The 17281-nt window shown below is 42.3% G+C and overlaps 1 protein-coding gene across 3 annotated transcripts in view; it reads left to right on the top strand.

Moving 5' to 3' along the window:
- Positions 1–535: 535 nt before the first annotated feature.
- Positions 536–17281, top strand: part of LOC103732948 (N-acetyllactosaminide beta-1,6-N-acetylglucosaminyl-transferase-like) — a 37075-nt gene continuing 20329 nt past the window's right edge. The window contains exons 1-2 of one of the 3 annotated variants that reach the window (XM_017797790.2): positions 536–1830; positions 4540–5375. In XM_017797790.2, the coding sequence (XP_017653279.1) occupies positions 912–1830; positions 4540–4670 (1050 nt within the window). In that variant the 5' untranslated portion in view covers positions 536–911 and the 3' untranslated portion in view covers positions 4671–5375. Of the gene's footprint in view, positions 1831–4376; positions 5376–17281 lie in introns of those variants that run through there. The other 2 variants (XM_029562841.1, XM_029562842.1) reach the window with 2 other exon arrangements.

The raw sequence follows: 17281 nt of genomic DNA, 5'->3' as shown, positions 1-17281 counted from the left end.
CAGGCCCCAGGGCACCTCTGCCTGTATCTATCTAGGCGAGGACAAAATGATCTTGACACTCAGTAACTTTAGCCTCCATGCAATTTGGGGGTGATGGCAAGCTACTGATTCTTGTCTGTTTGTTTTTAGACAAGTTAGCCTCTATTCATCAGAATGCCCCAGTCACTTTATGTATCGAGTAGACGGTGAGGTTAGTGTACTAGTTAATATGCCTTTTTAAGGACCTTCCCTAGCAGCAGGGAATATTAAGCCCTGGAAAGAATTTGGCTCAACAGTCATATGCCTTGCTTCAAAGCATGCCTAGCCAATGGAAGACAGGTAGGAAGTACGAGTGGAAAAAGACAGGGTTAAGCAATTTATTGTAAAGCACCACATTTTTTATTGACTGTGTCTCTGCAGGCAGTGTTCACATGCTCAGAACTGAAGCTTTTAGCTTGGCAGCAGTGTTTAAGCAAACAAACCCAGTCATTTAAATGCAATGATTAACAGGAACAGGGGAAGCAGGGACAGTCGCCAGCCTTGGGCTGGGAGAAGAGGCAATAAGGCTAGGTTCAAAGTCCCAGGGCAGAGACTTGTCTGAAGGTCACTGCCAGTGATTTCTCAGTGGGGACAAGTAGGCTCACCGACCCCTGAACCTTCCTGGGATGGTGTGTTTTTGTGTAGTAACTGGCTATGACTTAGTGGGAGACTGAGCGTGAAGCTGCTTCGGAAATGTGTCAAGGGAGAGTGAAAACATAACCAAGCTATAAAGAAGGAGGAAAGAGGTCGATAGAGATGAAGACCTGATGGCTGCTGCTGAGAGCCACAGACACAGGAGGAAGATGCTGGAGCCTTGAGAAAATGTAAGTTAAAGGAATCTACACTCTGGTCACAACTCGAAAGACATTTGCTCCTTTCCTGGTTTCATAACGATGGTCTCTGGCAAATACTGTCTTTTTAGCCTGTCTCTTATTGCTACCCTGATGTTGGTATTTATTTATAACAGCAAGCTATGGGAGAGCAATCATTTCCTGAAGGTAGCCCTTAATGCTTCGACCTTAGCTGAAGTCTGTCTTCAGACGCTTAATGGGGAAGATTTTGACGTAACAGAAAGTATACTGAAAACCACCCTGGATAATGCTGCCTGTTACACGTACAGGATTCAAAGTCATTATATAACAGAAACCCTCTCTGAAGAGGAAGCCAGCTTCCCTTTGGCATTCACAATGACTATCCACAAAGATTTTGACACCTTTGAGAGGCTCTTCAGGGCGATTTACATGCCTCAGAATGTCTACTGTGTGCATGTGGATGAAAAGGCACCAAACACCTTCAAAGATGCCGTGCAACAGTTACTGAGCTGCTTCTCCAATGCCTTTCTGGCTTCTAAGATGGAGTCAGTGGTCTACGGTGGCTTCTCCCGGCTCCAGGCTGACCTGAACTGCATGAAAGATCTGGTGGCCTCCAAGGTCCCCTGGAAGTACGCCATCAATACCTGTGGGCAAGACTTCCCCCTGAAAACCAACAAGGAGATAGTTCAGCATCTGAAAGGGTTTATAGGGAAGAATCTCACCCCAGGGGTGCTACCTCCAGCTCATGCGATTGGACGGACCAAGTATGTCCACCAGGAGTTGTTAAACCACAAAAATTCCTATGTGCATCAAACTGCAAAACTAAAGGCCCCCCCTCCTCATGATATGACTATTTACTTTGGTACTGCATATGTAGCTCTCACTCGAGAGTTTGCCAACTTTGTCCTTAAAGACCAGCGTGCTCTGGACTTGCTCTCCTGGTCCAAGGACACCTACAGTCCCGATGAGCATTTCTGGGTGACACTCAATAGGATTCCCGGTATGTATGTTTTCTTTCTCTCTTCTCTCTTCCTCCCTCCCATACCCTCTCTCTGCTGTCATTTTCCAAGAAACTTGGTCTATGTTCATCCCAGGCTGGTCTTGAACTCCTGAACTCCTGTCTTGGCCTTGGCCTCCTGAGATTGCAGGTATGAGTCACTGTGACTCTTCTCTTTTTGTTTTTATTAATAAGCATGGCATGGTTGATGATGAATAAACTCCTTAAAACATGGTTAAAAACATTAACATTACAAACTTTTTTTGAGGCAGGGGTTCTCTATAGCCCCAGCTGGCCCAGAACTTGCTATATGGACCAAGCTGGCCTTGAACTCGTAGGAATACACTTGCCTCTGCATCCAGAATGCTGGGATTAAAGGCATGCCACTGTGCCTGGCCCTTACAAACCTCTTTATAGTTTCAAATGTCAATTTATTTATTTATCTTATTTTATATATATGAGTATATTGCCTACATGTATGTAAGTGTATCAGTGCACCAGCAGCCAGTGTTTTTAACCGCTGAGCATCTCCCAACCCCTCAAATGTTAACTTTTTAGGGTGTAATATTTATTTGTTGATCTTTTAAGTTATTGATTTTTTTATTTGCAGAGCATTATGTCTATATATAGATAGATGAGTACAAAGGTGTTTTGATATATGTAAATAATGTTGAGTAATTGTCAAACTGTTTAACAACACATTCATAACCTTGCTTATCTATCATTTCTTATGGGAGACACTTGAAACTTGCTGTCTTAGTGACTGTAAAATATCCATTGACCACAGGCACCATGCTATACAGTAGCTCTCAAACCTACCCCTCTGCCTGTCTGAGCTTCCATCCCTTTGATAAGCATCTCCCTACTCCTTTCTCACAACCACCATTAGACCCTCTACCTCTATTAAGTTCATTTTTCTAAGATTCCACTTAGATGTGAGACTATATGGCACTTTGCCTTTCGGTGCTTGGCTTTGTTTAGTTTGCATCATATCCTTCTGACTTATCTGTATGGTCACAAACAAGCCTATCTCTATTCCCCCTATTTGCACACTGATGTTAATTTTTTAAAAAATTGCAGCAGTTCTGTTCACAGACTAGAACTATGACTCAAGCCTATTTTGTAAATGAGAAAAGGGACGGGTGGATTAGCAGACTCTAGGTGAAAACTCAACTGTATCGCTTGGTTTTGCCTATCTACCCAGCTGCCTAAGTGGACCCATAGACCCACCCCAGATGTTTGTTTTGCCTTGACACAAGGCAGGAGACATGGGGAACCCTAACCACTCAAAGGAAAATAATTAAACTTAATTCCTCTTTTAAAGTAATGTCATTAAAATCAGGATTAAATATTATAAATAAAAATCTAGTGCCATTTGAACACTTGAATATTTTTGCCTCTGTTTTCCCATAGCTAAATTCCCATCCTTTTAAAGTAGGAGCAGGCTGGACACGATGGTATATGCCGGTAACCCCAGCACTGGGAGGGGCAGGCAGATCAGGAAGGAGTTCAAGGTCATCCTCAGTTCAAAGCTTGTTCAAGGACCAGCCTAGGCTATGTGAGATGCTATCTCCAGAAACCAAAAACTTAAAAATAAAGTGGGGGCAAGATACAATCTTAATTTTTCTGTTTGTTTGTTTGCAACTTCTTTCCCGGAATTGAATTAGAAATATAGAGGGATTTTAAGGAGGCCTAGACGAGAGCTTTCTCTACAGAGATAAAGACATTTCAAGGTGGTTAGATCACGAGTCCCTCAGGAAGTGGAGACACCAGCTGCAAAGTCAAGTCTCTTAGCCTCATCTTTCAGAGCTGGTTTTCAATAGCATCTCAGTTGTTACCAAACTCCACCTTTCCTTTCTCCAAATGATTTGAATAATCTCAAATTGTTCACAGTAAAATAAATCAGTTCTGCTAATAGAACTCAAAATAATAATCCTTTCACAGTTCAAGAAAAGTAAGTAGAGCTGGGTGGGCATGGTGGTACACATCTTTAGTCCCAGCACTAGGGAGGCAGGGGGAGGCATAGCTCTATGGGTTCAAGGCCAGTCTGGTCTACATAGAGGGTTCCAGGCCAACCAGGGCTACATAGTGAGACTGTTTCAAAAACTGAAGAAAAGTGACTGGAGTCAATGTGCTGGTCAGATTGGGGTTTCTTTAGTTTGGAAATTCAAGACATAGAATGCATATTATCATCATCTGGAGCTTAAAAAATATCAAAAGGTCTCCCTCTGGGTTTGAACTGAGCTAGTCTGTACTGGGACACCTTCCAGGGATTCCCTGTACTGCTTGGCATGTGAACCATTTCGAAGGCCTATTTTAGATATTTGTACACAAAGCTTCCTACATATATATAGGCTTTTAAAATCTGATTTTCTCTGAGCAGGAAGAGGGTAATGTAGTGATTTAGAAGCAACAGAACTCAAAAAAGTCAGGTGGGAGGAGCACAACCCTAAGGGTTTCTCTCTCTCTCTCTCTCTCTCTCTCTCTCTCTCTCTCTCTATCTCTCGTCTGTCTTCCTCCCTCTCTCTCCCTATGGCTCATTGAGACAGGGTCTTGTGATGTTGTCCAATCTGGCCTCAAACTCCCAGAAATCCTACTGCTTCAGCCTCCTGAGGACCGGGATTCCAGACCTGCACCATGACCAGCATTCCCTACCCGCAGTGTTCAAACTAGGGAAGGTAAAACCCCCTTTTCTCCCTCTGTGTTCCTTAGAAGATGGCATGGACTCAGGTCTGCCACCAGACTCTAAGGGGCGGTTCTCAAGAGAGCAGCCAAGATTTAAAGGCCAAGCCCTCACTCTTTTCAGAAAGGGCCAAGATAAACAAAAAGGTTATTCAATCTGAACAAGACTTGGAGTCTTCATGAAAAGGCTTGTGATGAAAGAAAGACGGGACCAACTCTGCAGTTTTGGAAGAGTCTAGATTCAGCGGGTGGGAGATGTCAGGACCCAAGGAGCAAAGCCAGAGAAGTAAAGACCCAGAGAGCTGGAAGGGAAACCCATTCATTGAACATGTGTTATGGCCCCTTATCTCTTCCCACCCTGACCCGAGAATCCATGATCATTATCAGTTTATTGAACAGAAACTAGAGGATGACACTTTGACTCTCTACAGGATTAATAGATTGGACCTGGACTCCTATTTTTACTGGCTGGTGAACAGTGACATCAGCAAAGCAATAAAAAACAAAGCACTGATTCATGTGTTTCAAAACCTTGCAAGAGGTGACATCTGAAACGATTTCTGCCTTGTGTGGGCAGAGGACCCTTTCTCACTGGAGCACATCCCCTGGTCCTGCCAACTGTTTCTCGATCTCGGGAAGGCCCACATACAGGGCTGGTCATGACGGGGGAAAGGAAACTAGAGTCTTAGGTGGCCAGCTCTCAGCTGTCAGTCCGCCTATGTAGGAAACAAGGTCATTTCTGTGGAGAGGGCTCTTTTAGTATGTATGGGGGTTTGGGCAGAAGGATTATTAAGCTCGTTCTGGTTGATTACAGTCTGTTCATAGGAGCCACATGAAAAGAAATAAAAGGAAACTGGTGAAATTAATTTAAATACTGTATCAAATAAGTGTGGTGATCGAACACATTCCCTTCTGCATGTGGCAACAGAGTTCACACATGGTTTTAAGGTTTTGCCCAACAAATCTCAGTAACTGCTGTCAAATTAGAACTTCCTGCTGTCTCTTCCTTTTTACCCCCCTCACATCTTATCCCCACACCCATCTAAGTCCTCTTTTCTCTCTAAGCCAGTCTACAACACAGTACTGTCTGACTTTTAGTCCATAGCCCATCATCCTACTTGATTTTGAATGATTTCTTATTAGCAAAGGAACTGCCTTGACTTTCAAGTTCATCCACATGTTACTTTCCTTCTAAGTTACTGATCATCTGAGTTGGATGATTCCATCCATGATTCCACCCATCACAGTGAATTAGTTTCATTGGTCGTGTGTCCCTTGGAGTTAAAGTCTCCAAAACTGACCAATGGTTTCTACTGCACTTGCTACCAAGTAGTATTTTGAATAGGAGTCCATGGGAGCTTATTTCAAATTTTTTATATTAGAATATGACTGAGAGATAAGCTTTTGAGTGTAAGCTTCATTGGAGGCAAAGAAAAAACTAATGTCAAGGTGTGTATGTTGGTCAGCTTTCTGTTGTGACAAAATAGATACTTTTAAAAACTGAGTGTTTGGGGCTGGAGAGATGGCTCAGCAGCTAAGAGCGCTGACTTCTCTTCAGAGCATCTGTGTTCGATTCCCAGCATCCACACGGCAGCTAACAACTGTCTTAACTCCAGTTCTAGGGAATCCAATACCCTCTTCTGACCTCCCAGGGCACTACGTGACACGGGTGCACTTACACACATGCAGGCAATACACTCATACATGTAAAATAAAATACATAAAAATAAAATATAAAAATGAGTATACAGGGACTGAAGAGATGGCTCAGCAGGTAAGAGCACTGGCTGCACTTGCATAGGACCTAAGTTTAGTTCCAAGCACCCTCATGGCAGCAAACAACGTCCATGACTCCAGTTCCAAGGGCTCTAACAACATCTTCTGGCCTCCACAGGCATTGCACAAATAAGTGCACTTTCGTACATGCTTTCAAAACACTCTTACACATAAAAAATTTTTTAAAATGGGGGGCTAGAGAGATGGTTCAGCGGTTAAGAGCACTGACTGTTCTTGCAGAGGACCCAGGTTCGATTCCCAGCACCCACATGGCGGCTGCGAACAGTCCTTAGCTCCAGTTCCAGGGGAATCCGAAGTCCTCTTCTGACCTCCACGGCATTGCACGACATGGGTGCACTCACATACATGCAGGCAATAAACTCGTACACATAAAATAAAAACAATAAAATATAAAAAGAAATGAATAAAAAAATAAGAAATGGTTGTACAAAGTAAGGAGTTTCGTTATGACATCTTCACACAGATACATCATACACTTCACTCATTCACCCCGTTACCCCGTTCTCTTGTTCTACCCTCTACCTTCCCAAGAATATAGAACCTCTTATACTTTCATGCCTTACATATGTATATATGATATATATATGATATATATCATATGTATTATATATACATCCCCCATGAGAGAAAACATGCAATACTCATCTTTCAGAGTCTGGCTTAACACTTGGCATTATGATCTTCGGTTCCATCCATTTTCCTACAAATGACATAATTTTATTCTTCAAAGTCAAATAAAACTCCATTATGGTATATGACAAATTTTCTTTAGCCATTCATCTGCTAATGGACACGTAGGCTGATTCCTTATTGTGGCGATTGTAAATTACACATCAGTAAACAGATGTGCAAATATCTCTGTGGTCTGCTGACTTAGATTCCTTTGGGTATACGCCCAGGAGTGGTACAGCTGGGTCATGCCATAGTTCTGTTTTCAGTTTTTTGAAGACTCTCTATACTGACTTCCACAGCAGCTGCTCCAGTTTATACTCCCTCCAGCCACATATGAGGGTTCCCTTTGCCAATATTTGTTGTTGTTCGTTTTCTTGATGATAGCCACTCTGACTAGGGTGAGATGGACTCTCAGTGCAGTTTTGATTTGCATTTCCCTGAAAGTATCCATGTGAAGGAGTCAAGATTTATGTTGGCTTGCCCTTTCGGGGATCCTGTCCATGGTTTCCTAGTTCCATTGCTTCTGGGTCTGTAGAGAGGCAGAACACCATGGCCAGAAATGCATGGTGGAGCAAAACTGCTTGTTTCAAGGTCACTGGGCAGCAAAGCACAGGAGAGGAAAGGTCAGGTACAAAACATACCCTTCAAGGGCATGCCTTCAATGACCCAATGCCTCCAACGAGGTCCCACTTCCTGAAGTTTCCAGCCTTCATAATCAAATCTCCTCTCAAAGACCCCCTCCTCTGAAAACTGCTGCCTTAGGGACTAAGCCTTCAAAACATGAGCTTTTTCTGGCATATCTCAGTTCCAAGCCAGTGCAATGCCCAAGGGGGAGGAAAAAAGAAAAAGAAAAAGAAAAAAAAGAAAAAAAAAAAAAACAGGAGACGGTGAGCTTGGATAAGAGACTACCTGCTTCTATGTTTGATTCTCTTTGGAGCCAGGCCATGGACTAGCCATGTTGTATCCCATGGCACACAACTCCCTAGACCCTGGATATGGGAGGTTTATTGTATTTCCACTTGCAGTAGAGTGCATGCTGTAATCACTTGAGACTGGCAGACTGGCATATTCCTTCCAATGTTCAGTGCTGAGGTGCCAGGAACTTGAGATTTGAGCAATGCAACTGTGGGAGCAGGAAATGCAGATCTGAACCCAGGCAGTCTAGCAAATGCATCTCATGGCCTGTGATGTGCCTGGGATCTTAGGTTCAGAGGGAACTTACATTCCTCAAACTAATCAGGTTCATAGAATTTCTGAGATCATTGGATATACAGACATATTTACAAGGGAGAATTTTGGGGGCATAAATTTTACTATTGCCTGGGCTTGAACAATCTTCATTATGAATCTCCCCAGTGAAAGGAGACCAGTGAGTTAGAACTCCTGTGAGTTCTTTTCAAGGACACACAGTCTCTTGGGAAGGTGGTCAATGGCCCTACAGACCACTTTCTATATACATCGTTATCAAGGCCTTGTGACAGGAGTTTTGTGGTTTCTGTAAAGGCATAGTAAGGGGGTTAGCTGTGGTTGATTACTTTTCTGTGCTTTGGCCCCCTCCCCTCTACTGATCTTGGCTTTGTTCACTGATATTCTGTGACTTATCTCTACCCTAACACACTTTCTTTTTTCTCCCTCTCCAGCTAAGTTATTCTCTCCTGGTTCTTTCTTTGCAAGAGAACAGTTTAACACCTATGACATCTTGATGTCAAACACTAATATAGGACTCAGGGCACCCAGAGGACACTTTACATTTTAAGTTATGCTTTAAAAGGCTTAGTTGCAGAAAGTTTTGAATAATTAAAAAAAGATCCATCCAAACTAAAGATTATCAAAGGTTTCAACATTTTATGGGGGTTTTAAAAAGTTTGTCATTTCCTTAAATCAGAAATTGCCTGGTAGTTAGTTGAACGGATTTACACGCATTTTGTGAATCCACATCTGTCACCATAAAAAACAGGTTGAGGTGGACTCAAATGTTTGCCTCATAAGCACAAAGACCTGAGCTCCATCCCCAGAACCCATGTTAAGAAAGAAAAGTCTAAGCCCCGCGTGGTGGTGCACGCCTTTAATCCCAGCACTCAGGAGGTAGAGGCAGGCAGATCTCTGTGAATTCAAGGCCAGCCTGGTCTACATAGTGAGTTCCAGGCCAGCTGGGGCTACCAGGAGACCCTGTCTCTAAAAGACCAAAAAAAAAAAAAAAGAAAAAGAAAGAAAATTCTGATGGCCCACACTCATAATCACAATACTGGGCAGGCAGATCCCTGGGGAAACCTGGCCAATCTACCTAATATACTTTGCAAGCTTCTGGCCAATAAAAGACCCTTTCTCAAAAAAAAAAAAAAAAAAAAATGTAGGCAGCACCTGAAGAGGCATCTGAGGTTGTCTTCTGGCCTCCACAGACATGTCAGCACACAGATGTGCATACAAGTACACACCTGTGTTCCCTCACATGTACATACACACAGACACTGCACCAAGAAAACAAAACAGCTTGAATAATAATGATAATAATGATCACATGGTACCTTTGCCATCTTCCAGGATCGCAAAGGATCAACCAGAGACACCACCTTATTTTTTATATTTTGTTGACCCTCTGAGCAGTAATTTTTGTTTTAACAGAGTCTCCCTGGAGCCTTAGCTGGCCTGGAACTCACTATGTAGACCAGGTTGGCCTTGATCTCACAGAGATCTGCTTGCCTCTGCCTCCCGTGTTCTAGGATCAAAGGCGTGCGCCACCACAGCCAGCCAGCATTTTTTTAAAAAAACTGAATTTCTTTGTATAGTGATCTATTTTAATTTTGTCATGAAGAAGTTAAAAGTAGGTTGGAAGGGGCCAGATGTAGTGTCTCACTCTCTTAATTCCAGTATAAGACATACAGAGGCGGATTGATGTCTGTGAGTTCAAGGCTAGCTTGGTCTATGTACTGAGTTGTCAGGGCTACATAGTCAGACCCTGTCTCAAAAAAAAAAAAATTTTTAAAAAATAAAAAACAAAAAAAAAAAAAAAAAAAAAAAAAACAGAAAAAAGAAAACCCAAACAGAAAAGTAGATTGGATGGGCCAGCAGCATGGCTTAGAGGGTGCTTGCCACCAAGCCTAATGATCTGAGTTTGATCCCCGAGACACACACACACACACACACACACACACAAATGTTTTTTAAAGTTTTAAAAAGTAATTTGGAAAAAAAGTTTTAGAAAGTAGTTTGGAAAGGAGAAAACAGAGTTGGGCAACTGGAACTAGAGTCGCTGTTGTCAATTGAAAGGCATTTTAGACATACCTGGGCTGTTGAATGGGTTGAATGGATGATCTATACATCTGCTTACTCTGCCCAGAGTGTTGATGGTACTCACTGGTGGGATTTATCTTCATCATTATCATTATTATTGTTGTACTGAAGATGGGACCTGAGCCTCACACATGCTGCACAACTGTCCAATCACTGAGCTACGCCACCAACCCACAACTGTGGGATTTAGTAGCCAGTAGCCCTGGCTTAAAGCTTGGCTCCACTACCAAGAGTCTGTTTATCTTTGAGCAAGATGCCTAATTTCTCTGAGCCTAATTCCTTTTCTAGATCCTGGGGATGAAATACCTCTTTGTAGGGCTAATGGAAGGATTAGAGCATACAATTGTATTCCAATTGAACTTGGCATACAGGAAGAACACATTTGATGCTCAAAGAAAGAGGGAACAAACTTGGACTTTTTCATGCTCATTCTTGAAGGTTTCATATTACTGCTCTAAAACTTCTTTGTATAATTAAGAAAACTAACACAAAACAAAATCCATGTGTGTTTGGTTTTGAAGGTATCAGGTAGAGTTTGTGGTTAGCAAATGTATGTTCCAGTTCCTCATCAGAAAACAAGGGCATTCTGTATAGCTATGGGAGTTTCTGGGTATATTGTTTTGTCTGCAATGTCGCTTGGTACCTACCTATTCTTTCTTTTCAGGAGGAAGTAATGCTCTGGGATTAGTTCAAAGCCTCTCCTAAGAGCCTGGGTTGCTCCCAAGACAAATGTTCCACATATCTTTGCTCCTACTCTCCCTTTGTTCTGGAATGTTCTTTACCTTTGCTGTTCATTCCAATCAGTTGCCCTTGAGATTCAGGTGAAATAGCACCTCACAGCTCCTGTCCCCTCCCGTCGAGCCAGTCCCCACACACCTCCCTTATGACACTTCCATTGCATCCTGGCTATCCTGTGGCTCTTGCCCCCCAACACACACCTTGTCCCTCTGTCCCCCATTAATACCAGATGTGAAAATGTGAGACAAATTCAGTCACAGCCTACACTTCGCCTAAGCTCAACTTCTAGAGGGATTCCAGCAGCATGTGGCATGAGGAGCAAATGATTAGATGGAAACAATCAGCAGTCCCTTTGGATAGCTGGGTCTGTCTCCAAGAATTCAACCAATCTTGGATGGAAAATAGGAACAAAACAGCATGTATACCGAACATATCCAGGCTTTTCCTGTCATTATTCTCCAAACAATACAGTACAGCCATATAACCATTTCCACTGTATTTACACTGTATTTGGTATTAAAAGTTGTCTAGAGATGGGGTAGTCTTCAGGACGATGTATGTAAGTTCTATGCAGACATCATGCCATGTTATAGAAGGCACTTGGGCATCTTCAGATTCTGGTATCTAGGTGGGGTGGGGGACATCCTGGAGCCAATCCTCTTAAGATAACAAAGAACAATTGTACTATTTTGCTTGTCTTAAAATTTTTTCTCTTTAACTTAGATATGGAGGTTCCATTGTAGATGTGTCACTTAAGGTGAGCACACTTATTCTCTGTGTGCGATCAGTTGTGGATCTCTGTAATAGCCTCCATCTGTTGCAAAAGAAGCATATTTAGGGGATGGAGAGATGACTCAATGGTTAAGAGTGGTTACTGCTCTTGCAGAGGACCTGGGTTCAATTTCCAGCACTCACATGGTGACAACCATCTGTAGCTCCAGTTCCAGGGGATCAAATGCCCCCTCCTGACCTCCAAGGGCACTGCACGACACGGGTGCACTTACACAACAAGCAGGCAATATAGTCATGCACATAAAATAAAAACAATAAATAAAATTTAACAAGAAAAAAATTTTCTCTTCAATTTTTTATTCCTTCTGCATTGCAGAAAGTTTATTTTATGATTTTTCCATTCCAGTTCAAGTTTTTAAGCAGGGAGGATCTTAACCTCCCATTCCCCCACACCTACAGACTTCTCCAAAGGGCACATGTCCTTTGCCACCTCTGTGACACCATTCAGAAAACTCTTGGGAGTGTGACTGTACTGTGGGAGTTCTTAGTTACCCGACTGCTCAGTATAAATGGCCCTGTTGATGAATCTGAAGATCTTCTGTTTTTGTTCAGGCTAGAAAAGTAAAGCAGGCATTCATGGAATTTGCCCGAGTAATTTTGGCCCTGAGAGGTTTTAATTTAAAATATCCAGAAAATGTAGATAAAGTGGGTTATTTGTCTCTGACTTGAAATCTTTGTATAATTGTTATTCCCAAATAGACCTTTATGCTAGTTTTTCCCCTAGGCCCTTCTTTGCCTAGAAAAAAAGCTCAATTATTATTATTAATTATTAGAATTATTATTAATTGTTTTGTGCTGGACTGAACCCAGCATGAGCTTCTAAAGGAAGCCACCCCCTCCGCTCTGCAACCTTCCCACAGTCCCACCCACGTAGTGATTCCCTGAGGAGCCCAGGTACCTCATTTACTTCTTTATCTTTGACTTATCCTTGCTTCAGGGTCTGTGGTTTAAGAATCTGCTGGATACAGAAATTTTCTGACTTTATGAGGTTCCCCCCCCCCATGTTTCTAATATAAAACACGCATGGTGCTGTTTTTACCCAGACCCAAACGCTTTCTACTGTCAAGTCATGGGCAGGACTTACAAGAGATTAGAGCTGGGGCTCAGTGGTAGAACTTGTGCTTAGTACATTTGAGGTCCTGGGTTTGAGCTCCAGCACACAAACACGAAAAGAGCAAAAAACCCCTCCAACCCATCAATAGATTGGCAACCAGTTTTGAAACAATAAAGCCTTTCCAGATGACATCAGTATCATCACAGGATCAGTGTCTTCAGTGCCCCTTCTGCAGTTTTATAGGAATCTAGCGGTCTCTCCTTCTTTCCAGAAGGATCTGTCTCCTGCTCCAGCCTGTGTCCTCTTCAGCTGTTGGCAAACTTGTCCAGGAGCTCTAGGTAGCGTTTCTGGCTTTGCCATTTGATTTCTTCATTTCACTGTTTGTCCCTTGCCTACAATCTTTTCTTTTGTGTGCACTAATATATTTTTTGTTTTAGCTAGCTAGTAGCTAGTTATCATCTATCTATCTATCTATTATTATTATCTGTCTATTATCATCTATTTATTTATTTGGAGACAGGTTCCCACATAGCCCAGGCTAGTCTCAAACTTACTATGTAGCCTTAAACTCCTGATCCTCCTGCCTCCATCTCCCACATTCTGGGTTTGCAGGTGTCTGCCACCATGTCCAGCTATGCCTCCTTGGTTTTTGCTGCTTTAATGCTAATTCTTATGTTACTCAGCTTGTCAAATTCAGGACAATGCTGACAGAGTTATACAACCATTTGCTTAGCCTTGGATACCCACAAATCTGTTTCTTCCTAGTTTTCTCCTTATTAGGAATGAAATAACTTCAACTTCCTTCAATGGTTATAATTCTAACCTCTTTCTTACCCTTGGTGAAAGAAATCATAACAATTTTTATGGAGGATGAGCCAGTCATCCTTGTAGAATTTTCCATTCAAATACAGTCACTCAAAGCTGTGTTTAGCTGCTCCTATGACTTGACAGGGCTCGGTCCTGATCTCTGAGACTCCAGTGTACCCTCTGAAACTGGGCAAAAGCCAGGAATGGGGTGGAAGTTTCCTTTGACTTCCAGAGCAATGAAAGAAAAGATTAAAACAGAGGGGACAGAGCTGGAGACAGGGCTCAGAGGTTGTTGCTCTTTCAGAGGACTGGAGTTTGGTTCCCAGTACCTACCTTGTGTGGCTCACAACTGCCTGTAACTCCAGCTCCAGGGAATTTGATGCCCTCTTCTGGTCTCTATGGGCACCCACATGCACATGCACACACATTTAAGTAACATTTTTTTAAAAGATTTGTTTTTTATGTGCATGTATATATATGCACACGTGAGGGCATCTGTGGAGGCCTAAGCAGTTGTGATCTACCCAATGTATGTTTTGGGAACCACACTCCAGTCACCTGTAAAACTAGCAAGTGTTCTTAACCACTGAGCCATCTTTCCAATGGCAAACTTTTTTTCCAAAAGAATTTCTATAAAACAAATTTGTTTTCATGGAAAGAACAGAAATTAATGCCTACATAATTCTGACCTTGTCAGAAAACTTCTGAGGGATATTGTTGTGAATTATCCGCCCCCACCCCCAGCTGGTGGTGCTGTTTTGGGAAGCTATGGAACCTTTAGGAGGTAGAGCCTCAGGAAGAAGAAACAGGAGAAACTGTAACTGAGCATGGATCTTGGAGTTTATAGTCAGGCCCCACTTCCTGTCTCCTCTCTGCTTCCTGTTCCACCAAGACATGAGGGGTTCCCGATGTACAGTCCTGCCACCACAGAGCCACCTGTCACCCTGCCTTTGCCTCCATGGTAGACTGTATCCCTCAAACTGTAAGGCAGAATAAACTCTTCCTTCCACATTTCCGTTGCTTTTGTTTGTTCATTTGTTGTTTTTGTTGTTGTTTGTTTTTTTGAAGCAGAGTCTCACTGTAGCCCTGACTGGCCTGGAACTCTATGTAGACCAGGTTGGCCTCTAACTCACACAGATCTGCCTGCCTCTGCCTGCCCTGTGCTGGAATTAAAAACATGTGCCACCACGCCCAGCTCTTACCATTGCTTCATATCAGTTACATGTTTATAGCATCAAGAAAAGTAACACAGAAGGCTGGGGAGAAATGGCTCAGCAGTTAAGAGCACTGACTGTTCTTACAGACGACCCAGGTTTGAGTCCCAGCCCCCACATGGTGGCTAAGAAGGCACCGCATGACACGGGTACACTTACATACATGCAAAGAATAGACTCAAACACAGAAAATACAAATAATAAAAATAATGAATACTAATATTTTTTTGGCTTTTTGAGACAGGGTCTCCCTGCAGCCCCAGCTGGCCTGGAACTCGCTATGTAGACCAGGCTGGCCTTGAACTCATAGAGATCTGCCTGCCTCAGCCTCCCAGGTTCTGGGATTAAAGGTATGTGCCACCTTGTCTGGCTATAAATATTAATTTAAAAATTAATTTAAAAAATTTCCAAGTGTATTTTAGCGAAGGCTGTCTCCTACATAACCATAATATGACCATCAATAGACACTCACTGCTATTTAACCCACAAACCCAAATCTAGACTCACTGGTCGTGAACAACACCAACAATGCCCTTCACAAACCTGGCATCAGTTCAAGGACCTTGGGCTACCCTTAACTGTCACATCGTTTTACTCAACGCACCTATGGACAATTTCTGTGTGTCTTTGGTGATCTTGCCATTTGTGAAGAATACAGTTCTGAAGCTTCCTCATAACTCCATTCACTTTATTTTTGGGGTAAAGAGCACAAGGAAATGATGTGTCAGCATGTCATGTTTATTTGTCCCCATGGTGATGAGATTAACTATTCATCACTTGGTTAAGGTAGTACTTGCCAAGTTTATACTTTATAAAGTTAAATGGAGTATTTTGTGTTTATTATTAAGTAATTAGTATTTTGTGGAAAGATACTTTGAGATTTTTTAGATACCCTGTTTGAAAATGTTCAATCCTCAGCTTCATCTCCCTGGATGGATTTCACCTCACTCAATTATCACTGTAACAGTTGCTAAATCGTGTTTTTCTTTAAACTCTGTCATTCTGTTTCTTAGCTGACCTTTGGCTATGAGGCAGAGTCATCCTGAGTCCCAAGTGTTTGTATTCCTAGGAACTTTAATTCCTATTTCAGTCAATGGGTTACAATGCATTACTACTGTAATATTTTGATGTTCAAATTGTTCCAGACTAGTCAGTGGGAGCCCCTTCAGCTGGCTCCTGTATCCTTTAGAAAATCTCGATAATTCTTCCTGGCTCATGAGGAGTTCTAAGTCATTCTTTTAACTAACTTGCCCTGGTCTTGGAGTCAGCCATTTTCGCCAAGAAGTTTCTGTTCCACTGAACAGAGAATGGTGTTCAGATATCAAGATCTGAACATTGAGTATTCAAAATCTATTCCAAGATATTCAGTGTACTCAGAAAAAAAAATGTAACCCCAAAGTGTATCTTAACTATGTGTTACTAAAAGTGGAACTTTGAACATAGACTGATCTTTTTTTTTTTCTTTGTGGTCTTTTTGAGACAGGGTCTCCCTGAAGCCCCAGCTTCACTATGGAGACCAAGCTGGCCTCAAACTCACAGAGATCCACCTGTCTCTGCCTCCCGAGTGCTGGGATTAAGGGTGTGTGCCAGCACACCTGAAGACTGATCTTTTATGTAGGAAACACATTAATGGGTTTTTTTATTATTATTATTCATTTGAGAATAGGAATTGGAGAATTTTTATGGCGACTACAAGATAAGGGAGGAGCTGTTGTGAAAGGTTGTTCTTAGGGCATCACATGGTGTTGCACTCTTGAACCCTCTATAGAGAGTGGCCTATTAACATTCTGCTATAGAAAGAGGGAGGGGCTCCAAGGCAGAGCACTAGCTACAGGAAGCCCCACCCCTCTGAGAAAACTGTGAACTTTAGCCACATGGGTGGATTTAGCCACCCATAAGTTGCTCCTAAATCTATAGACAACCCTCATCTGTGTTCTGTAATAGCTCCAGTTAAAATCATTAGTACACACACACACACACACACACACACACACACACACACACATGATTCAAACATTACACATGCTCAAGCTACATGGACATTATTGCTTCTGTGCCATGTCAAGGGTAAGAGCTAGGGGAAAGTTCTGTGGGTATTTCGGGTTCTTTATTTGTGTATAACCCACATATTCCCTCTTGTATTGGTTAAATCCATTCCAGATGACTTACACTACCTAACATAGTATCAATGCCCTGTAAGTTTTGTTATATTGTTAAGGAATGAAAACAAGAAAAAAAGTCTGCATGTGTATAGATACAACCTTCTGTTCAGAAGACTTTCCATCCAAGGCTGGTAGAATCTAGGCATGTGGTATCCACAGACGCAAAAGGCCAACTATATGTAAATGTGCCCAGAATCCTGGTATGCCATATAACACACACTCCCAACTCTCCCTTGAATGCACTT

Source organism: Nannospalax galili, unplaced genomic scaffold, assembly GCF_000622305.1.
Source record: "Nannospalax galili isolate Female #2095 unplaced genomic scaffold, S.galili_v1.0 scaffold72, whole genome shotgun sequence".
NCBI lineage: Eukaryota > Metazoa > Chordata > Mammalia > Rodentia > Spalacidae > Nannospalax > Nannospalax galili.
This window is presented reverse-complemented; position numbering and strand designations above follow the sequence as displayed.